This window comes from Phaenicophaeus curvirostris, chromosome 5, assembly GCF_032191515.1.
Source record: "Phaenicophaeus curvirostris isolate KB17595 chromosome 5, BPBGC_Pcur_1.0, whole genome shotgun sequence".
NCBI classification, from domain to species: Eukaryota; Metazoa; Chordata; class Aves; order Cuculiformes; family Cuculidae; genus Phaenicophaeus; species Phaenicophaeus curvirostris.
The window spans coordinates 35,884,125-35,908,597 of record NC_091396.1 but is presented as its reverse complement, the minus strand read 5'-3'; the positions used below and the strand labels follow the sequence as shown (position 1 = coordinate 35,908,597).

The 24,473-nt window shown below is 37.7% G+C and overlaps 1 protein-coding gene across 1 annotated transcript in view; it reads left to right on the top strand.

Annotated features, from left to right (window-relative positions):
• Positions 1 to 24,473, top strand: part of SPRED1 (sprouty related EVH1 domain containing 1) — a 65,563-nt gene that overhangs the window by 22,852 nt on the left and 18,238 nt on the right. Inside the window, exon 2 of the mRNA XM_069858187.1 lies at positions 17,181 to 17,355. Within this exon, the coding sequence (XP_069714288.1) occupies positions 17,181 to 17,355 (175 nt within the window). The remainder of the gene's footprint in view (positions 1 to 17,180; positions 17,356 to 24,473) is intronic.

Genomic DNA, 24,473 nt, shown 5'->3' with positions numbered 1-24,473 from the left:
CTTGAGGGATATCAAGAAGAAAAGAAATGTTTATGGCCTCTGGAAGAAGGGACAGGCCTCTTGGGTGGACTACAGGAGGGAAGTGAGATTGTGTAGGGAAAAAATCAGAAGGGCTAAGGCTCAGCTAGAAATTGGATTGGCCAAGTCAGTGAAAGATAACAAAAAATCTTTCTACAAATATATAAATAATAAAAGGCGGACTAGGGAGACCATACAGTCCCTATTGGACACAGAAGGGACAACAGTAACAGGGGATGAGGAAAAGGCTGAGGTACTTAATGCCTTCTTTGCCTCAGTCTTTAGTCGTAAGGAGGGTCGTTCCGCCTGTGTACAAACCCAGGAGCTAGAGGAGCATAATGAGGCTCCCATGATCCAAGAGGAGGTGGTCAGAGCCTTGCTAGCCCGACTGGACAGTCACAAGTCTATGGGGCCGGACGGGATTCACCCTAGGGTACTGAAGGAGCTGGCGGATGTGCTGGCCAAACCCCTTTCCATCGTCTTCCAACAGTCCTGGAAGACTGGGGAAGTCCCACTGGACTGGAGGCTGGCTGATGTTGTGCCCATCTACAAAAAGGGCCGCAGGGAGGACCCAGGAAACTACAGGCCTGTCAGTCTGACCTCAGTGCCAGGGAAAGTCATGGAACAGGTGATCTTGAGTGCTATCATGAAGCACATGCAAGAGAACCGGGTGATCAGGCCCAGTCAACATGGGTTCACAAAAGGCAGGTCTTGCCAGACTAACCTGATCGCCTTCTATGACAAAGTGACCCGGCTACTGGATGAGGGAAAGGCTGTGGATGTGGTCTTCCTGGACTTCAGCAAAGCCTTTGACACAGTTTCTCACAGCGTTCTGCTTGAGAAACTGTCAGCCTCTGGGCTGGACAGGCGCACACTCTCCTGGGTGGAAAACTGGTTGGATGGCCGGGCCCAGAGAGTGGTGGTAAATGGTGTGAAATCCAGCTGGAGGCCAGTGACAAGTGGGGTTCCCCAGGGCTCGGTGCTGGGTCCAGCCCTGTTCAATGTCTTCATCAATGACCTGGATGAAGGCATCGAATGCACCCTTAGCAAGTTTGCGGACGACACTAAGCTGGGTGGAAGTGTCGATCTGCTGGAGGGTCGGGAGGCTCTGCAAAGGGATCTGAACAGGCTGGACCGCTGGGCAGAGTCCAATGGCATGAGGTTTAACAAGGCCAAATGCCGGGTCCTTCACTTGGGGCACAACAACCCTATGCAGTGCTACAGACTGGGAGAAGTCTGTCTAGAAAGCTGCCTGGAGGAGAGGGACCTGGGGGTGTTGGTTGACAGCCGACTGAATATGAGCCAGCAGTGTGCCCAGGTGGCCAAGAAGGCCAATGGCATCTTGGCTTGTATCAGAAACGGCGTGACCAGCAGGTCCAGGGAGGTTATCCTCCCTCTGTACTCGGCACTGGTGAGACCGCTCCTCGAATACTGTGTTCAGTTCTGGGCCCCTCACCACAAGAAGGATGTTGAGGCTCTGGAGAGAGTCCAGAGAAGAGCAACAAAGCTGGTGAAAGGGCTGGAGAACAGGCCTTATGAGGAGCGGCTGAGAGAGCTGGGGTTGTTTAGCCTGGAGAAGAGGAGGCTGAGGGGTGACCTCATTGCTCTCTACAACTCCCTGAAAGGAGGTTGTAGAGAGGAGGGTGCTGGCTTCTTCTCCCAAGTGACAGGGGACAGGACAAGTGGGAATGGCCTCAAGCTCCGACAGGGGAGGTTTAGGCTAGACGTTAGGAAAAAATTCTTTACAGAAAGGGTCATTGGGCACTGGAACAGGCTGCCCAGGGAGGTGGTTGATTCACCTTCCCTGGAGGTGTTTAAGGCACGGGTGGACGAGGTGCTGAGGGATATGGTTTAGTGTTTGGTAGGAACGGTTGGACTCGGTGATCCGGTGGGTCTCTTCCAACCTGGTTATTCTGTGATTCTGTGATTCTGTGAAACAAGGCTGTGACATTCTCAGCTTCTAAGTTGTGTGATGCTAATCATGGCTTGATTTTTCTGGTTTTAATTTCTATTTTTTTCAGACTTAATGTACAGCTGAATGTAAGCGGTACTGTTGATATCTTTTTCTAAGGTACTTTCCTAAGTCCTGAGACTTTCCTAAGCTTCACACCTGGTGGTGGAAGTGTGTATATAATAGATATAAAGTGGTTGAAATGTGTCAAATGCAACAGAATTTTTTTGTTTCTTTCTAGGTCTCTTAAAGCAAAGGGGTTATTTTGTCTATTTGTTCCTACACTGTGCAAGGGGGAAAATGCATTTTTATTTTGGACAAATGGCTACATTACTGGTCATCAGTTTTGACATGATTTAAATCAGAGTTAAAGCAGTAAACATAGCAAACAAAACCCCAAACTATTTAGTATTAAAATTCGTGTGAGGACTAGAGAAGAATTTTTATGGCTTTTCTCTGGATTAAAGATGAATTTACATGTAAATGCTCCCCAACCCCAAGAGTATAGGTAAGTCTTTAATTGTGTAAATCTGCATTTCTAATGATGAAGTGCAGTTTGGGGCTGTCACTAAGAGGGATAGTTTGCGTTCACATACACTGCCTTGGTCTTAGATCTGGGGCACTCATCTGTCAGGATGATCCTTTTGGGATGGTGGTTTTTCAGTTTCAGTTGCATACTGGTTTGAGTTAACAGAAAGGAAGTAGCAGAATTATGCCCTAAGTCTGGAGGCTAAGAAGAGTGTAGGCATTCAGGCTGGATTTAGGTGAGTAGGTTTAGTTGCCTTCCCATTATTTCACAGAATTGAACAATTTTTGCTGCAGACCTACCGATGTTGAATCACCGGTAGAACTCCAAGTGTATGACTGTTTAGATATGCCCTATGAATAAAGCCTTACAATTAATAAGGATGTATTTATGTAGCATTTGTGTTATGTGTAGTATACTGTACTCCTAACAGTTCAATGGAGCACTGCCGTTTAATTTGTCTCATGGAGATGTATCATCTGTCTGTGTCAAAATGAGGGTAATCTCAAAGCTGATTTTCTTCTGAGTGCCAGTGTACTGGAACCCAGTGTCTAAAGCTTGAACTTAATGGATTTTTTTATTTCCTTGCATTCTCAGCAAATACTGAATAACCATCTGTAAATAATGCTCCTTAATAAAGGGTGAATAGCTGCAAAACTTGAAGGGTTTTGAAGTATTTTTTTTCTTCTTCCTCTTTTGAAGAGTGGAGATTTGTATTTCCTCTCCCTTATGTGCTTGGCATAATAATGTGGGAGCACAAACTAAAAAAAAAACCAAAGTGGTAACATCCAACAATGGTGCATGATGCCAATAGTATTGCAGTTTGGAAAATGTGCTGTACTAATAAATTGACTAGTCTCAATAAAAATTTAAAGAGTCTCCTTTACAAGTAGTTAGTTAATGGTATAATCACTTAATCAACTTTTTTTATTCCTTGAAATGGATAAATGTTTTCTAGCAGAAGATGTTCATTTGTCAAATGAATTTTTCTAGGTTGTTCTTAAAGGCTATTTCTCTATATTAAAACTTTTGGGTGGTATTTCCTTGAGTATTGATGACTGTGCATCAATGAAGATAAGCCGATCAATCACTTTAGACAAATATTGTTTGTTTGGTACGTATTAATGAGCTTCTTCCAAATAGAGGTTGGTATAATTCCTTTACAATAAAACAATCCAGACTGAGTACTTTTAACCCTTGCTGAGTCTTGTTGCAGTTTGCATTCAGGCTTCTAAATTCCTACAGTCATTGTTTTAAGAGCATAAAAGTTTGGCCAGATATGGTGTATCAATATTTTCATCTGCAGCAAGATAGTGCACGTTTCTTTTATGTCAGTGGTGGAAGTACTGGGTTTTATGTGGATTAATTATATCAAAAGTAAAAGCTACATGCAAACTGCATGGTGCTCATATTGCTAGTTGTGGCTTAATCTCAAAACACAAATACAACGTAGAGAAGCAGTCAAGCCCCAAATGGACTGTAATGCGACTGGATTTTTCTGATCCAGACTGACTTACGTGAATAAGAGTTTGGCGACAGTTGCTGATGGTGAACACTCACACATAGATTCAGACACGGCTCTGGAACTTAGGTTGAAGTATCTTATACACAGAACCACTTTGAGCAGTTGTCAGATAGGTCATTTGCCAGATAGGTCAGTTGCCAAAACTGGTCATTTACTGATAGGTTGGATAATTGTTCTGGATTGAAATTAACCTTTCTTGTGGATTGCTGGTGATTCGCATCAGCTTCCCAGTGTTGATCACTAGAAAGTTGCAGAAGCAGTGGAGAAAGTGCGTGCAGGAATAAGTTCTCATACAGGGCATGAAAAGGTGCATGCAGGGCAAGAAAAGGTTTGAGAGTGCTTCTGGCAACAGTGCCAAATCATGTTACTTTAAAGTGCTTATAACCTTAACGGTAGTGCAGGTATGAAAGTTGCCTTGGACTTGTTAGTAGAAGACGGTGTGAAACTGTCGGTAGTTTTGTATTCTCTCACCAGTCTCCATTAAATGACCCCTTGAAATTAGGCTGTAGAAAATGGTGACAGGAAAGGTAAGAAGAAATCTGATTGCCTTGCATTTTCACCTATCTCTGCTTATGTACTGTGGATTTGCTTCTTAGAACTGTTTTTTCCTTTCCTTCATGATCCTCAACAGTTTTCCGCCTGTGTCATTTAAAATGATTAATACTATATAAAGTATAAAACAGTTACTTGTGTTTGTTTGAAATTATGTAATCTTCATACTGCTAAAAAAATGAAACATTTCAGTGTTTTACTGTGAGGGGGTTTATTGGAAGCAATGTAACCAATTTTTACTAATTTAGGTTTAGGTACAAGATTTTATACTTCCCTTTTAATGCCCTAAAAAAATCAGTGTATTATAAAAAGCCATATAACATAAAATCATAACATAAAAATTACATGCTCAACAGTGATAAGCTTTGTGATTATGCTTTTCTCATACAGTTAAAACCAAATACTTCGTGCTGCAGGCATTAAAGAAGGGGACCTGTTTTTTCTGTATGTGTCTGTTTCTTGTTTCAGAAAAAGAAGGTGCTGTTTCCTCTCTCTTCTATTCAAAGTTCCCCTCCCCCATTTTTTTTAATATTATTTACTTGGTAGGGAAGCCCCATGCCTTCATCTTTTCATGCCACTGACTTTTGAAACACCTATTACTTCATTTTTTGTTACTTGAGTTATGGCATTTTTAGCTTCATTTCTTCCCCTTAAATAGCTTGGGCAATCTTTTCTTTTTTTTTCTGCTTCCTAAAGAAATCACTTTGTCAGCTGTTTTTCTCTAAGCATCAGATTTTTATGTGCAATAGTCAATATAATTTTACTCAGACTTTGTGAAAATGCCTCCAGTGGATGATTGCGTTGAGTACTGATCACACAACACTTCCCAGTCAACATGAAGGAAACTATGATAAGCTGCTTTAGTCATTGGGTAGTTAAATTTGCTGAGTGACAGTTTTGGAATCTTTGGACTCAAAACTATCACTTCTCTCGTGATTTTTTTCTAATTAATAAGTTTTTAAAAATAATAGTGAACAGGTCTTTAAAAACACTGGGACGAATGGATAAAAATTACAGGCAAAAGGATTCTGTCTAGGGATTACTGGATAACATGGGAATATTGTTTCTTCTCTTCAAACACTAACTTTTTTATGTTTGAGCAACAAAATCCAAAAAGCAAAGCCCTCAGAAACACTATTGTATGTTCTGTATGTAAACCTCATATACATTCCTAATGTCAAGTTGTGGACAGAGTCTACAGAATTCTGTCAGATGAACTTTTATGATACAGCCAGTACTTCAGGCTTAAATTCCTAAATACTGAAACTAGAAATTATTTGTTTGTATTACTAAGAAAGTTTCTCGTAATGTATTATTGGTCTTTTGACCTCGGTTTTCAGGATTCATAATAAAATGCTGTTTGTTTTTCTTTAGCTAATAAAAAAGTTAATGACTTCTGTTTATTTGGATTATTTAGAAAGTCTCATTGCAGATAAAGTACTTGGAAATCATTGTTACTTATAATGAGGGAAAATAATTTGTAATTCTTCCTCTTTTAATAGTAGGCCTGATGACTGAGATGTGAATGGAGAAAGTCCTGCTATTGCTGGACTAAGAGTGAAAGTCCATAACAAAACACATGGGTAGAAATTAAATGGCCAAATTTAGATTTCTGTTTCTTGAGTTTGGTCTTCACAATCTACACCTACTGGTCCATTCCACCAGGTTAATTTCTCCTTATATTCGTTGAATATATAATGTCTTTTTCTGTCTCTCTAAGCAGAGATATTTAGTTTAATAAATGTATTTCTTAAATTTTGCAGTCACGATTCATTTTCAGTGCTGTCAAATACAAGAACACAAATATTTGTGGAACGGCTCAGTATGTATCTAATTGAGTTAGTATGATTTTTCCATTTTGTACTTTATTTTATGAACCATTTTATTTTACCATATTTTGTGTAATAAAAGTGGCAGATAGCCATTTAAAACATTTTTAAGGTGGATAGCAATCTGTTTTGTCTAGTAAAACTGTGCAATATAGATGTCAGAGCTGCAGCAAAAAATATTTGCCTAGTTCTTCCTACGTGACATTTTTGTCTCACAGATTGGAGCAGGAAGACCTGTCTTTTAACTTTTTGCTTGGATTCTAGTGTCTAAAAAGTATTCTGAGTTTGCGTTGTCATGCTGTACTAGCTTTCTCGATACTCTAGTCATATTTTTTTGTGCAGTTTGACTTGGCTATCTCCAGCACCCTTTTCAGAACTTGCTTATGATAGTGAAGTCGCACTCTAGACCAGTAGCTTCTAGTGGTATTAAGGGTTTGAAGAATCCAAAGAGAAAGCAAAAAGATGCAATTTTAATGCTAAATTGTCTCGTGATCTCAGTGTTGTAACTTTTGGTTTAGGAGTTTGTTGTTGCTCATACAAGGAAAATGTGGCTAGTGGGTCCCTTTTCAGTTGCTTAGTAGACCGAGAAATGTTTTAGGAGTTCTGAGTAGCTCTGATTCATGAAGTGTGAATGTATTCTTACTTTGTTTTGTTACATATGGGGGGGGGGAGAAATGTATGTATTTCGAATTTGTATTTCTGTGCAGCTGGTTACAAATTTTTAAGCTTTTCTTTTGGAACCGCAGCAAATAGTACAATTCAAATAATCTTTCTTTTGAACTGAGAGGCCTTTTAGTGTGTTATTTTGCTGTATGTTATATTCATACATGACCTGTATATTCATTACACACAGGTTTTTGTGGAAACTTATGAAAAGTATTACTTCAGCGGGAGTTGGAGTGGGGAATGTAGTTATACAAGGCTTAGTTAAACTTTTTGATGCACTGTTAACATTCCTGCGTTCTCTGTAGGACTTGTGATTCACTTCTATGCTTGAGACTGCTGGGTAGGATGCAAATTATTATGGAGATTATCAAACATAGATCATACAGTAATATATTGGCTATGTAAGTCACATTGCTTATGCTGATATATTGCAAATATAGAGTATGTACCATTAAAGCACTTTTATAATCTTATTAATCTTACGTTTGATCATTGTAATATAAGTCTTTGCGTTTGTCTTTCACTTGTCTGTCTTAGTTTATTTACTCTCTCCCCAATGTTCATAGTTTGTTAAAACTACAAAAAGACTGATTCAAACCACAAAGTGTTGCACTGCATAGTAAGGGAATGAATGGTAGCTTCCTTTTCACTACTGACCATAGACCTTTAAAACAGATCTGTAAATTCACAAGATACCTTTCCTAAGCGTCATTCAAATTTTTTTTTTTTAACTCTGATTTCTGGTGCTATTTATAAAGCATATTGCAGTTTGGCTTGTAGTCTTTCTGTCTTGTTAGACATTTATGATTTGTACATTTTTGTGTGTTTGAAGCATCCTTTTGGTTGTTTGTTACTTTCTTATTATGTTAAAAAGAGCAATTAGCATTAGGGATTTTCTTGGAATATAATTGACTTTGCAAGATCACTTTCCTGTGGGCTGGTTAGAGTCCTCAAAAAGCCATGTCAGTGTAAATATTGAGACAGGCTTTAGGTATAACAAATGTTACTACTGTTTTAATTCACATAGTTTTAAAACGCTTTCTTATACAACATTCATTAGCAATCTCACAGCTCAGCAAGACAGTTAAAGGAAGATTATTTTTATAAGTGTGAATATGCTTTATTTCATTTCAGGTTCTGTTCCTTTTCTGTGCAGGCTGAGTGGGAAATGTATGCTGAGGAATGATATGGACATTTTTGTTTTAATGTGACAAGATTAAAATTTACATTTTGTGGTTGCCTGCCTAATACCAAGCGTTGTTTGAGGTGAGAAAGCTCAGTGGGACTAATACTTTTTCCTTCCATAAATTTATTAAGAGTATGTAGCAGCTCACCAACTCGTCTCTGCATACCATACACCAACATGCACTCAGGTCATTATTGAATTGCACTCATTACCGATGGTCTCTGTCACAAAAAGTGTGTAGTCCAGGATAAGCTGAAAGAAATTCAGACGTAGTAAACAAAATCTGAGAAAAAGTTTTCTGGTGTGTTGCTAAAATTATAGCAGTATCTACTTGTTTTGGCCTTTATCTGTGCTGAATAACATCTCAGAAGTGTTAGGAGGACAGTAGTATCTTTTCGGACATTTGCGGAGCACTGTGCTTGAATGCAGGGAGTAGCAGAATAAAAAGTACACACGTGCTTGCTTAAAAATAATGTATTCAGTAGAGCCTGTCATAGCTTCTGTGAGTAGCTAGACTTGTTGATAAGGAATCTTACTTTGGTCTTCTTTCACTGTAATAGTTACCTTAATCTTATTTTAGTGGTCAGGAACTGTATTACAAAATGACTTGTTGATTAATGTGTTCACATTTTCTGTTAACAGGGTCTCCAAAGTCCTGCCATCCTTAATCTTGATAGCTAGATGACTAATAGCCTTGACTATGAGGATAATCTAATTGCACTTGCATACTTGAGTGAAGCTGGGGGGCTCCAAGTATATATGACTGCAGGAAAATGGTTCCGAGAGAGAAGAGAGAATTCTGAATTGTTCAGATATAACTATTACCCGAAAAACTTTCCTTAAACTATAGAATCATAGAATAACCAGGTTGGAAGAGACCCACCGGATCATCGAGTCCAACCATTCCTATCAAACACTAAACCATGTATCATTAAACACTAAACTATGTATCATTAACTGTAGTAATTGTTGTATTCCAATGAAAATAAAAGGCAAAACTGAATCTGTAAGCTTCATTTTAAACGAAAAAATTCTTCTAGAGTGGATGGATGTTTTCTGATGACATTTACTGGAAGTGTCAAGTTGTCTTAGTTTCGGTGGAATCTGCCTTAGGCTACACGCTTGTACTTGTCCTAAGTTTGCTGAAGTGCCAGAGAAAATTAAAAGTTTGTCTTACATCGTTACTTTAGATACTTCCCTGGTTTTACAGAGGTGGAAAGAAGTGGTAACTTTTGTCATCTAAAAAATTAACTCTTATTTTATTTGTGAGCTTTTTCATCTTTATCCACATGTTTCCATGGTAAGCAAGTCAAAGTTAGTACATGGCATCAGTACCCAATAGTTTGATTGCTACTTCATTAGTAACAAGTAGTGATTTCCCAAAATTAGAAGAGGTACAGATAGTTCTGTGCTATAAATGGAGTGAAGAGATTCCTCTGGATCTTCAGAAATTGAAGGGTAAGGAGGAAGAAAAAGCTATGAGAATATATAGAGAAGCCAGGCTAGGATGAAGAGTGGATATTTCTGGAGTTCATGGCTGTCAACTTGTAAAAATATAGCAAATTTAGGGTGTTTTGTGGGAAGCCCATTAAACTGGGGGGGGTATATGAGTAACAGGATCTTGACTACTCTAATTCTGTTATCTCATCTGCTGAAAATTGGATGGAATTTAATCCAGCAGTCCCTGTACCAACCTGCCTCTGTTGTTAAACAGGCAGCTGTGTGGGTCATGAAAAAGCATCTCCCATGCTTGTCTCATCTCACCAACTACTACAAAGGGGAACTACATACTGTTCTTCTAGTTCTGCCACGTGTGTCCAAAACCTGTGGACCCATCCTAAATGTTACTTCTATCATTTTCAACTTCTGTGGAGAAGGTTGAAAGAAAAATAAGTTTGTTTGTGTTTATTTGCTTGTGTTTCATATCAGATGTGGTTTTGTAAGTAATATGCCTTGACTAGACGTTGTTACAGCATCCATACTATTATGAAAACTTAGACCCTTAGAAAGCAGTTTCTTTAAAAGAGGAGGAACCCGAGTATGTGTTGTGATCTCCTTTAATGTGCTAAAATATTACTTCATTTAACCAGCCCTCATGGATGACGTGGTTTTTTTTCCTTCCCTCTCTTTCTGATGTTGTATCCAGGAGAACACTACATAACAACAGTATACAGCTTCCCATTCTGGACACTTGTTGTGTCTCATTTTTGCCTTTTGAATTGTAGGTGCATTGTCAAACATCTTGCTTTACAAGCCTCTCCTGCTAAGTATTAGTTGTGTAATCAAGTTTTTTTGGCTTTTTAAGAACACCAGTTATCTCCTTATGTAGTATTGTTTCCCCATGTAGCTTTTTCTTCTGCCATTTTGGTTTCAAACCATTTTGGTTGGTAGGTCAGGTTTCTCCAAGTAGGTTATGTTTTGTTTGAGCAGCAATTTCCCGTTCACTTTTTTTTGGCTAAGTCCAGAGCTCTTCATTTGTAAATCAGTGTGGATACCAGTGGCATAAATTTAACAGCATTTGTCTATAGTTCCCCCTGGAAATCCATGTCTTGTCTTGCTAAGCTCCTCACAAAAATAAATTTCCTAGGCATAGTAGTAGCCATGCCTCGTTACTGTAGCTTCTATCTTTGCTGTGGAGAATATCTTTTGCCTCTCTTTTAAATGGAAAAAATTCTGCAAAGTCTTGCCTTCAACTAGCATTATAGTTTGGTGTATGTTATGATTTGTTGATACAATTTTGAGAGGAGAAAGGCAATGGTCACGTCAGGCAGAGCCTCATGTAGTAGTCGTTATTATGGCCAAAAATACATATAGATCAGTTTCCTTTTATTAAAATTAATAGATACGATGTCATGTGTTTTCTTGATGTAATTTGTCATCTTTAGTACTCATGCTATATTTGCATCTCCTTCTGTTGTAGATAAATCATTAATATTTTGTGCCAGCTGCAGTCTTTCTCTAAACCTTTAGTAACAAAGGGCTCTGTATCATCATAAGTGCTCGAATACATTCATGTGATACTGGTGATTTTAATTTCTTTTTCTGAATTGAGTCAATACTCAACAAATTTTATCTGCAAGTAAAATAGACTTTAGCTCAATGATTTGGTATTGTCTTTTGATACCCTGGGCATGCATATACTCATGAGCACTTTAGCTGGGAATCATAAAGTCTGCTAAGCTATTTGGATAATACGAATCATAAAAAGCCAAGTGTAGTTCATGTATGCATTTTGGGTGAGGCTATAAACTCATGAGTATATTGCACCAGAGGTTGGAGGGGGTTAAAGTACGCGTGTATAGTGCCAGTCAAAGGTAAAGAGCCTTGGTCCATGACCCGTTCACTTTCAGATATCAGCTTGGAGCTTTTACTTATGTGCCAGCAAAGACAGTGTAATTTCATAGCAATGTGTGTCAAGATTTTTCAGAGTGCTTTTTTCTTTAGTCTTTTCAGAATTGCTGAAATAGCAGTTGTGCACAGTGACAACTCTTACTTCAGAGTATCGTGAGTTTTCATAAATTAATGTGTATTAGTTATATTTATAAAGTTCTATTTTATTGAAATTGCTGTATTTTGAAATATTATATTCAAAGGAAGAAAGAATCACAGAATACTTGAGGTTGGAAGGGACCTCTGGAGATCATGTTGTCCACCCTTCCTGCTCAATCAGGGTCACCTAAAGCAGGTTACCCAGGACTGTGTCCACGTGGCTTTTAAGTATCTCCAAGGATGGAGACTCCACAACTTGTCTGAACAACCTGTGCCAGTGCTCGGTCACCCTTACCGTGAAAAAGGAAGTTCCTTATGTTCAGGTGGAACCTCCTGTCTTTTAGTTTGTGCCCATTGCCTTCAAGCACCACTGAAAAGAGCCTGGCTCCATCTTCTTTGCAGTCCGTCTTCAGGTGCTTGTGTACATTGATAAGACATCCCAGCCTTTTTTCTTCTCCAGGCTAAACGGCCCCATCTCTCTCAGCTGTCCCTCATAACAGATGCTACAGTCCTATAATCATCTTGGTGGCCTTCACTGGACTCCCTCCAGTAGTACATCTCTCTTGTATTGGGGAATCCACAACTGGACACAGCATTCCAGGTGGAGCCTCACCAGTGCTGGGTAATGAGGAAGGATCACCTCCCTCCACCTGCTGGCAACACTTTTCCTAATGCATCTCAGGACACTATAGGCTTTCTTTGCTGCAAGAACACATAGCTGGCTCATATTCAATGTGTTCACCTGAAACCCAAGGTCATTTTCTGCAAATCCACTTTCCAGCTTTGAAAGAAACCATAATGTTATATGTTTTTACTGAAGCCAAGGGAGTCAGTTTCTTGTATGGCTCAGTTCATAATTTCACTTGAAGATCGATGTTTCTTGATAGTGTGATGGTAGTAGCTTTGTAGTACTGAAAACAATTTGCAGTTGCAGTTCAAGTGTCTTAACAAATATTTCTGAGACCAGTTGTTATTTTCATACAGAACTGAAAAACGAATGTGCAAGATGCAACATAAATAAAAGAATGGTAATGCTTAATGTAATACAACGAGATAGCTGCTGGGTTTTTTTTGTTTTTCAACATCGCTTCTCATTTTTCTCCAGAAGGACTTTGGCAGAAAATTCTTAATAGTCATTCTCTTTTGGGTCACTAATGGGAGAAAGCACAAATTTTATAATGATGTTTCATATCATTAACTGGCCTGATGATACACATAAAAAGTACCCCAAACTATCAAAGTAATTTATTTTTCTTCCAAAAAAAAGCCCCGGTGATGAAATTACGGATGTGTTTCTTCCCCCAGCCACCAAAAGGAAGATTCTTCATTAATTGCTGAGCAGAAGGTCCCTTCCTGTTGAGGAGAGCTTCATGGGCTTGAACAAAAATTTGGTCATACAGGTCATAGGCCAGTTTGGGCCCAAGAGCATTACAACTATAAAATCAGTTTTTCAAGGGAGGAGAGGACCCTTAAAACCTGTCGTCAGATTTAATGCCTGCTGTTCTTCAAACAAAGTTGATGGCTGACAAGGACTGCAACTTTCCTGTCTTTGCTGTCCATTTAAGATTTGTAGTCCTTTGTTTCTGCTCCCTCATGCTTTCTCAGGCTTCTTGGTTCACCCCACTCCAGATTTTGATTTTGGTATAAGAATCATCTTAATTTTCTAATATTTTTAGAATGAAACCGTGTGCAATATGCTGTGCTATCTTAAAACTACTTCATTTCAAGATTAGTAGGTGTAGAGGTCAGACATGAACTACTGAAAAGTATAGCAAGTAACTAGGAATGGAAAATAACAAGAGAGAACTTTGCTTTTTTCCCTACTTCCATCACAATATAAAACTCGCTGTAAACACATAAGAATACTGTACCCTCATCTCCTTAACAGAGGAAGACCCCAGTATTCACTGGTTCCCAGCACTCTTGGGAAGCAGCATTCTCTTATGCACAGAATCCCATTTGGCTTTTCCTGTAAACCTTGCCACACCACAACCAAAGTCAAGGGCTCTCAGGAGGGGTTGGATGTGACACAATAGGTTTAGGCTTGCTGTTGCAATGCTGCTCTTCGTACTACGTTTCAGATGCTTGTGGTGGCTTGTGTAGTGAAAGGTTTCATAAGAGCAGTGCTCAACCGATTGCTATGTTTGGTTTTTGATTGTTTAGGTAGTCCTGATAGAGCTGTTAAAGGTGCAAGAGTAGGTAAAAATGTCAGGCTCTGGGAGTGGTGCTGGAAAGCACTGCAGCCTTGTCTCCCTCCTTTCCCACAGCTAAACTACACTGGTATTTCAGCAATTTGTTCCAAAATTCCCCTTAGTAGATGGGGCTATTACACTTGGAGACCCAAGTAATCTAGCTGGCTTCAGTAGTACCAGTAGTGTGACAGGCAGATTCTGTTTTATTTGCAGAGGATTCTGGAAATTGAAATAGGATATAAGTTCTCCTGCTCTTTTATGGCTCATTGCCGCAAAAGACACATTTCTCTTCTCCACATCTGGAGAAGAGAAGGCTCAGAGGAGATCTTATAGCAACCTTCCAGTACCTGAAAAGGGCCTACAAGAAAGCTGGAGAGGAACTGTTCATAAAGGCTTGTGGTGATAGGACAAGAGGGAACGGGTATAAACTGGAAAGGGAAGATTTATACTAGACGTTAGGAAGAATTTCTTCACCATGAGAGTGGTGAGACACTGGAACATGTTGCCAAGGGAAGTTGTGGATGCCCCATCCCTGGAGGTGTTCAAGGCCAGGTTGGATGGGCCTTGGGTAATCTGATCTAGTGGGATGTCCCTGCCCATGGCAGGGGGGTTGTAGCTAGATGATCTTTGAGGTCCCTTCCAACCCTAACTATTCTATGATTGCAAACCAGTTTTGTATTGTTACTGAGAACAGCTGTCAGGACCAATTGCAAGTTCCTTTCAAATATAAAAAATATTACTAAAAAAAATGACAATAACAAAACCAAAAAGCTACGCAATCTCTTCAGAGTCTTTGGAATTGTTGCAAATGTAGTAATGAATTTGTCTAGTTAACTACAGAATGTTGTCTGGAAAAACTGTTCTGTTTCAATTTAAGAGGCTATTCATTAGATGTTACCTTTTGGGGATTTTTATTTTGGCTCTCATTCTAATGCAGTGGTTTTGACAGTAGTTTCTGAAACATTTGAATATATAGATGTTGTTTAAAATAGTTTAAAGAATAGAAAACAGAAGCAAAAGTCAAGATTGTTAACTTAACAGACTAGGCATCTCACTGTAGGGAACAGGGAGGTAAGTCCCGACGTGGACAGAAATCTTCTGGCTAATAGAAGCAGCTAACCTGTTGAGGTATGATATGTGTCATCCATCTTTGCTTCTCCTTAGAAATTCTTTAAAAAAATGGATAAACTTCTGTTTAAAAAAAATTAAGCTGTCGTAGTTCAAGTCTTCTCATATTCAAGTTTTTGTCAGTTCAAGTTTTCTTCACCTAAGCAAAGTTTTGTGATATCCCCAAATTATGCTTAAATGAACTCTTGTTGCAGCCTGGACTACAAAAGTAAACTAATATTTAGGTTTACAGTGAAGTTTATAGAATGAATAACTGCAAAGCTAAACTTGTCATTCACTTGAATGGAGAATAGCAAAGAGAGTGTTTTGGTTTAACCAATAAGTGTATTGCATTTCTGTTTCAGAGTAAAGTCCTGGAGTCCTCCATTTCTGTCAGATAAGGCTTTTCACTTATCTCTGAGTAAAATATGGTGGTTGAGACCAAAGAATGGTCCAACTTTAAGTAATGTTATTAAGCATCAAGTCATAGCTATTTTTATTTGCCGATACTAGAGTTGATGGATGGAGACAGTGGAAGACTGTGTTTTTCTTGATGATATTTGTCTGCTGTGTGGGAGGAGCTAAGTAAAAGATGTTGATACAGAAATGGTGAGAAACATCGACTGAACTCTGAACTATGATTTTGACTGTGAGGTTTAGGGAGAGTAGCAGGGTTTGTGTTTTTTTCTCTAGAAGGGGCAAACAAAGTCTTTCTAAACAAACTCACTAGCCTGTAAGCTAAAATGGGATAGTCTTGTTTTATTTCCCATTTTGAAAACCACTATGTGTTTAAGCTTTAGATGCTTGCAGCAAATTTTTCTCTTATATATAAACATATATATATATAAGTGAATCATATGTGTGAATCATACGTGTGTGTAAGAATGTAATATGTTAATTACGCAAAAAAGCCTACCTTTAGTTATTTTGGGACATTAGAGGAGAAGGAAAGTACAAAGCAGCAATCATTTGAAAATACAACATTTTGGTGAATGGTTGTGACAAATAATTTTGTAGAGAAGGAATAACTTCGTCCTCTTCTAATATTTCCTCTTCAGTCCTTAAATTTGACATCACTAATGTCAAATCACTTGAGGTACTTAAACCCTCAGTCAGAGTTGTGTTGCAAAAGGTATCATGAAGCATATTTTTTTTTAACGGGTTGGAAAACACTTTCCTGCAGTATTACATTCATGCAGTAAGTCATACTTCAAATGTAGGATCTTATAACATCTTTGGTAAACCATGGGGGTTTCCAGCTGATGTAGTGGCAAATTCATAACAAAAAAAAACCCATGTCATTTAATTTAAAAGAAATAAAAACAGAGAGAGATATCACCAAAAACTCCTTTTCCAAGACTCTGAAAAAGGAATTTGACTTTTAGTAATGAAGTGATAACCATTTGTTTATTTTATAAAAATGTTGATGATAGAAAAAGCTGTTATATTGTAAAATGCAAGTAATTTTCCATACTGTGTGAATACAGTGAAAGGACCAGCTAGCAGACACTACAAATGTTAGGTTTTAAGTAGCCATAACGGATCCTTCTGTTGTCAAACCCCACTGCATGTTTGTCCTGACCTACTCCTGCAAAGGATGAGTTATGTGTATGGGGAAGATGGATGGATGAAGGGAAGAAGGCTTTCTGGCTAGAAGCCTGTTCTTGTTTAGATTTCAGTGGTGAAGGCCTGACCTCGTTCTTCTTTGTTGTTCTGTTTCCTTTGTAATTCCATGGTGGCTGACTGGCTTCATGATTAGTCAAAAATAAATCAGGAGTTAACGCTTATTCTTCTCCCACCTGTGGACCTCTCTAAGTAGATCACAGACTGTAAATTTCTTAGAAGAACAGCAGTTTTTACACTGAGGAACTATATTTCTGGTTAATTTTCTTTACCAGGAGTCCCGTGTAAGCTGTTAGAAGTTCTAATGAAGGCATAAAAGTACAGAGGAACATTTATTAGAGGGTTGTCGTAGACAGGTTTCTTCTAGATGGCTGTTATGGAAGGCCTGAACCTCCACAATGTTAATCATGATGATGTTGGTTGTGGGTTTGTTTTTTGAGGGAGGTTGTTTGTGTAGCTGTTTTAACTAGGTTTGTGTTTATGGAAAACTAATTTCTTCTTTTGCATCTCTTCCAGTAATAGTTATGCACGAGTGCGAGCTGTGGTGATGACCCGGGATGACTCAAGTGGTGGATGGTTACCACTTGGAGGGGGTGGACTAAGCTGTGTCACAGTCTTCAAAGTCATTCCCCAGGAAGAGAATAGCTGTGCTGATTTTCTTATCCATGGAGAACGACTCAGGGATAAAACGGTAACAATTTACATCTGTTTAGTATTCCTGTTCATAAAACTACATTGGACCTAAGAATAGATGTTTGCTTATTGCTGTTGGAGACTAAGAAGTTAATTTATAGTCTCACTCTGATGCTGTTGCTGAGCTTTTATTCATATCAATGATTATATACTTAAAGAGCTAGTTATTTGGTTTAGGTGTAATACTGTGCATTTCTAGAATTCAGCATGTTGATCTTTATGAAACTTTAAAACATATTTTTTTCATTGCAGTTGGGGGAAACATTTTGCTATTCAAGTTTTTTTCCCAGGGAGCGTTAAAGTTAAATCATCTTTTTACCCTTATTAAATGCAATGATATAGTTTACTAGAAATGTTGAAAAATGAGATAACTTGTTAAAAACACAAAATCTGAAGGAATTGCCACTAGTGATTCAGTTAGTTGTGGAATTTGGATGTGACAGAAATTAGCTATTTTACATGAAAACAACTTTCATATTGGGAAAAAGCATGACGCTAACAGCTCCAGGAATTGATCTAGTTTGATGAACACAGACAGTATTCATTTATCATCTACATGAAGTAAAATGCCAGCTATAAACTTATCTTAATTAGTGTCATGAAAGTCAGCCTAACAAAAGGAAAACAGATGTAAGATCTCAGCCATTTCTACATGCAGACCTTTGGAAGACAGGATTGGCTTACTAAGGCTTGCATGGTAGAAAAGGCAAGGAAAGCACAAAACCTCATCTTGACAACTTTTATCATGAACTTTCTCTTCTGCCAGTAACTTATGACTGCTGTATAAACTTAAAAGGTAGAATTACTTCTTATACTGTACTGCTGATTCTTCCTCAAGCATACTAATTTCTCCCTTGAGGCAGGACTGCTGAGTTTTCTGCCTTGACTATGAGTGTTGTAGGAAGAGAGCATATAAATAGAAATTCTGCTGACTCAGTTGTTTCAGCGAGGCGTAGTGCTATTAGCAGAGTACCCTGTGTTCCCGCACAGCTATGTGCACCTGCAGTTCCTTCCTCACTTTGCAGTAGTTCCCTTTAGAACTTTTTTTAGCCTTATTTAGGCTTAATTGCATTTAGACACACTTGACAATTTTCTCTTAATTCTTAATACTTTTGACATTCACAGATTGCCTTCAGAATCTGGGGGTAATAAAGTGCTCAGAACTGAAGGCTGGTTTAATGTTTCTCCTGCATGCATATGAAAATGTTGCAGCCATCAGTGTCCTGATCCGTTTGCACTCTCTCTCCTGCTTCTCCTGGGCAATCCTTGTTTCATTTCCACTTCTGGTAGAAGGCTTAAATGTCTCCGGTCCAGTTCCTGTACAAAACTGAGTTTATATTAGTATGGATAGGTTTTCCAAACTTTTATTGTCCTGTACAGGGATTTTTTTGTGTCTTTTTTTCCTTTTTTTTTTTCCATCTACCAGTCTTGTCAGGGCGTATTGATGTTACTGCAGTTCTAGGAAGTTGCTGGTGGAAGTCAGGCCCTGAAAAACATAGGGTAAAAGATGGAAGAAGTGCATTTAGGAAAAACATGTACCCACTGTATAGTGAATAAAACACAAGTTTAGGATGTGGGAAGGAATACTGTAGAGCCAGTGGTGCTTTGGTAATAGAGTAATAGGAAGCTATGTATGCATGTATTTCCTCAGACTTCAAATAATATACTTATAAACAACTGTTAATGTGTAATGAATTAACAAGTTGCACAGTATGCAACAAGATCCCAGTTGGCATAAATGAAACAAGATCCTACGCTAAGGTATGTGAGGATGTCATCAGGTCATGGTACTTTTTCTGAAGAACTGTAGCAGGGACTGGAAGAGAAATTCTCTTCTGTTCAAGCAAAGTTTTTAACCTTTTGTTTAATAAAGCCAAACAATGCACTTTTTAGTCCAAACAGAATTGACAAGTGACTATTAGATTTCATAATACAAAAAAGCAGCCAAGAAAAATGCCACCAAGAAGTTGAAATGTAATTGTCTGTTCCAACTGAAAGAGTGGAGGAGGCTGTATTTTCAAAGAGGCAACTCTGAAAAGGACTGTTGAAAATTACTTCAGTGGCATAAAATGCCTTTTTTTTAATTTTAAAAATAAAGTAGAAGTGTAGCAAATCGTGTTTGCTGTTGACTATGGACCAAATATTTTGATTATCTTCTGATTTTGAATAATAGTTACATTGACTGCTGTTTCTGTGCTCCAACACCATCTCCCTTTAGAATGGTCTTGGTGTGTAAATTCTATACTTGAATAATCTTCGGAGTTGGTTGTCTGCTATTTAGTTGGTTCCTCTGCTGTTGCTTTTTAAAAGAGAAAGTAGCAATATTCCTTTAAAAAAGATTCCTAAACCATTTTGAACATTTCAGTTATTCAGACTTTGAGCACATGTCTTCAGGAATTTTTACTCTGTTGTAGTATCTAGAAATCATTATAGCTTGTTCATCTGGACTGCAATTTCCAATTCACTCACTTTATTGCAAGGTATACATAGCCATTTCTGAAAATACTTCTGTGAATTAAACGAAGTAATCCTTACAAAGGGAGTCTCTGCCCCTCCCATCACTTCAGGGTGCGCTGCACACTGTTAAAATACTCAAAAAGAATAAGAACTTTTGCCTCTTTTCTTATTGTTTCTTGTTAACTAGCTTTAGTTGCTGCTTCTGCAAATACTGCTTCTGACACTACATTGCAATTCTATTCCAGTGTTTCAGATCTCTACATATTTTATAGGATATGCATGCATTTAGTTAGAAGTTTAGATCTTAGTCTGTAAGTCAGCTGTATAAATTAAGTACGTAAGGACTGAACATCAAGTTTTGAAGTTCCTTGTTGGGGGCATTTTTTGTCCTTTCTTTAGATACCTGAGAGCTTCAGGCTACATGTAGAACTTCAGGATTTTTTTTATGCAGTACCGAGCTATTTAAAACATCTCAGGGTTCATCAAAAGCATCCTAGTTTTCAGAGAAGAAACTAGAGAAGAAACTAAAAGTGGTGGCACCATCACATTAATTTAGAAGAAGCAATTCTGCCTTGTAGTTTGCTCAGGTTATTTAGATCTGCGGTGGACAAGTATTTCCTGAAGACTTTGACATAATTACACATTTCCTCCTTTATTAAACTTACCTTCCTAGATCTGGCTCCAGCCAGTCTGCTTGGAACAATTGCACTCCCTCCTAACCTGGTCAGGTCTGCAGTTCTCTTACTGCGTTTACAAGAGTTCAAGTGTTAAACATACATTAAGCACAAGCTTACAGGTTTTTAGGCTTTCGTGAATTTTACATTCTTGAATGAAAAATCTAATAGACTTCTCTGTTCTGCTTTATTTTCTTCTCCAATCTTTCATTATGCAAATTTTTACTGAAGGAAGAAATAAAAAATGACTAAGGTCTTTTGGATTGTCAGTTAGGAGTGACAAATCAAATTTTAAAATCTTTCTTTTGAAGAGCAGGTGCTTGTGCAAGGGGAGGGATATGAAGCTGAAAAGGAATATGAATAATGGTCTCTTCTAAAATCTGCTTTTCAAACAAATAATTATCATTTACTTTACAGGTTTGAGGAAAATTTTGATTCTCATGGGCAGTCCTTTCATCATCTTTTTGAATTAAATAAAGAAAGATGAACAGAATAATAATCATGTCACGAGGTCATGGTGGCTCTGCGGCCGCGTGCTTTGCAGCATGAATGTACTCTTGTACATGCTGCTTGGTCCCAAGGCTAGAGAAGATCCTTTGATTCTATTTAGCAGAAAAGGCCCTCAAAAGTTTCATCAAAAACCACATGTTTATGTGTTTATAGATTTGGGCTGGGAGTGAGAAATTGTGAAGCTTTCTATTTACATGTCATGTTGTAAGCTGTTGAAAGTACAGCTAGGAACCAGTAAAATAGTATCCAGCAGCTATGAATGTTCAATTATGAGGTCTTATTATCAAATTGAGGGGGTTGTCAAATTTTTATAAAAGAATGAGAGTTATTATCAAAATAGAAATTTATATCAGATGCAAAAGCATTTTTTCATATTTGTTTCAGAAACAAGCCCTAGACAATGATTCCAGTATATTAAATATTCATATTATTTTTGTTTAAAAATGTTTGGGTTTGAAGTGTTGAAGTTTAAAATTCCTGACTTTTCGGATTCATCTTGGCTACAGAAGCCAAACAGTTTCTAGTATCTTTAAGGAATGTGGCCTGTAGAGGTGAGGAAAAAAGCATGTAGCAAGCAGGCAATTTTTATAAGTAGCTATAAGCTCATTAGTGTTGCATTTAATGACATTTGGCTATTAAAAGGGTTTTTTTCATCAAATAATAGTTAGTAGATGCACAGCCCTATTTATGCTCTGAGAATTTAAATCTTGATCATGTGGATCTGGAGCTCTCCTGTCTTGAGTCTGATAACCTTGCAACTTATCCCATTATGTGCTAAGGTGACTGCTTTGTATCAGTGTGGAATTCTTACATTAAGTCTCAAATGAAGAAAACCTCCAGAACATTAGCCTGTGTTTGTCAAAAAATATAATTTTGTTTAGCCGTAGTTGCTTATTTTACAGTTTTGTGGGGTTTTGTTGTGCTTATCACTCGAGATCTTGGGAACTCCTAAAAAGGTTTGGGAATGCAGAGTCTTGGTGACCATGTGGTAGAGTATGATATCACCGTCACCTATAAAGTGGAGAGTTCTGCACTACAGCAAAGTGCGGTAAAAAATAATCAGTGTTTTGGATGTTTGAAGACTCAATAAAATACATGTATTACCAGAAGCATGGTCTCCATTTCCAGACTTCAGAGAGAGGTGTATTAGGATGCTTCCTCCCCAGCCCCAATGATAGTTCTTCTGTGTGCTTCAGCAGAAGACTCCTTTGACAGCAGTGTGTTTAGCAGGGGAAGAATTACATTGTTGCTGCAAAGCATCAAAGTGTTTTGGGGAGAAAAATGCTTTAGAAGGTAGTTGGTGAATTTTTTGGTTTGTATGAGTTTTTTAATATTTTTGGATGTGACAAAAACTATTGAAGGCTAGGTGTTTGTAGATTTTTCCCCTGCTAATTCTGACCTAAGGTTTTTGAGTTTTCTCTCAGGTGGGGCAGGCATGAAGTCTTGTCTGTATGGATTCTTATGTCTGATAACACATAAAACTTTGGTGCGACTTTTTGCCTTTTCAGTGCTCTTAACCACTTATATCTACTGTGTTAACTGGTCTGTTTTACAGCTTTAGATCTGAAAATCAATGTTGTCCTGTCAAATCTTTTGTTTTCTTTAATCAAGCTGGAAACAATTACAGTGCTAGATAGGGTGTTTGATTGTTCTGTCAACAATTACTTGGCTTCTAAAATGTTCTGAGTGTGAGGGATAAGTGGTAGCAGTGTTGGATTTTGGGTTGGGGGTGTTGTTTGGGAGTTTCTTGGTTTGGCCTGGGTTTCTTTAAAATCATAGCTTCCACTCAATAAATCTTTGGTTTAGTAGTTTATCTCTGGTATTAGTATATTTTTTAGGAATACTTATTGTCCAGGTATGAATTTTCAGTATAAAGTAATCTGGATTAAATCCCTTAAGAGCAAGTGTTCATTGACATGCCTTAAAATCAATATTGCAGTATTTTTTCTTGATATTTTGGGTGAAGCTGCACAAAAAATATAGTGTGAAAATAGTTGGTGCTTAATATAGTAGATATCATCCAAAAAGTACTTACAGGCCTAGAAAATGTAGTGATGTGAGAAATCATCATTTTTAACTCCTTCTCTTTTTAGGAGGAAGCAAGTTTAAAATAATCGAAACAAAGGAAGAATCACCACTCAATACACCTTAGAGCTGCAAATGATTTTTTTTTTTTTGCTGCAGCACTTTTTTCTTTACATCTACAGCAAACAGATTCCTTCCTATGTGTTCTTGTAGGGAGCTGTACCTACATATTGTTGACAATTTAGGGAATAACATAGCATAAATTATTTTAATGCTGAAAGTTTATATGTGCAGAAAGAATGTCATCCTTCTAGAACCAGCAGTAAAACTCAAAAGGAAGCAATTAATTGTGAGGTGTAGGGTAGGGGGAGTGAACAGTGAAAAGTAAGAGGAAATAACCTATTAGCCTAAATAATAATTAAACGAGGCGAGGACGAACACAAAAGGTATGTAAGAATAATCTAAGTAGACAGATACTTTTTAAAAATTTGGACTTTTGTTTTCTTTTAACCTCATTTTTTCTCATACTGTTAAGACGTCTTATATTTTTTTCTCCAAATGTTGCGTATTGTAACAAAATTTATAATGAAAATCTGAAAATACATTAATAATGAAATTATAATAATATTAAAATTCCTCATTCAGCTCTCAGTGTAGGTTTCAGAATCCATTAGCAGTACAGAGATACAGGTCTTGCTGTGCATTTTATTATAGCTGGTGTTACAGGAATAGATCACTGCATGTCCCTCCATACATTCTTTTTCACCTTGGATGTTTTTAATCAAGAAACATTGAATATAGCAACATTGCATAAGACATATTTCCAGGTAAATTAAACATGCAAACATATTTAAAAATGAGCCAATTTAAAGGAGGGAAATGATGTGAAGATTGTGATTTTGTGTCATAACTGAATGTGCATGTATACCTATAATAGTTTTGCAGCCAAATAAAAACATTAATTATTCCTAATTACTGTTCTCATTATAGTTGAGCATGACCCATAAATATATTTGTGTGTAGGTACAGGCAATAACACATTTGAAAATATTTTGGTTTGGATTATTTTCAGTTTTTAAAACAGTTCTCTTGTATTGTTTTGTATTTTATGGCAACCTTTCTGGGAGAAAATTATTACGGCTTGAGAACAGCATGAAGGTATTCCTATGCTCAAAAATTTTACAGAATTAGTCAACAAATATTATTCCCAGTGATACAGTAATGCTTCATATCAGCACAATAATGTTTTTCGTGGGGGTGCAGCGTATTTAATATGCTGAACTTTTAGGAAGTCATGACAGAAGTACTTGCTGCAGGTATGAGATACTTTTGAGGCTGGGAAGATTCACTTGGTTTCCAAATAGTATTCTTAACCCATACCTGACCTATCAGCAACTGTTAGTGAATAATTTGGGCATAATGGAAACAAAGCTAAAATCACATCCTTAAA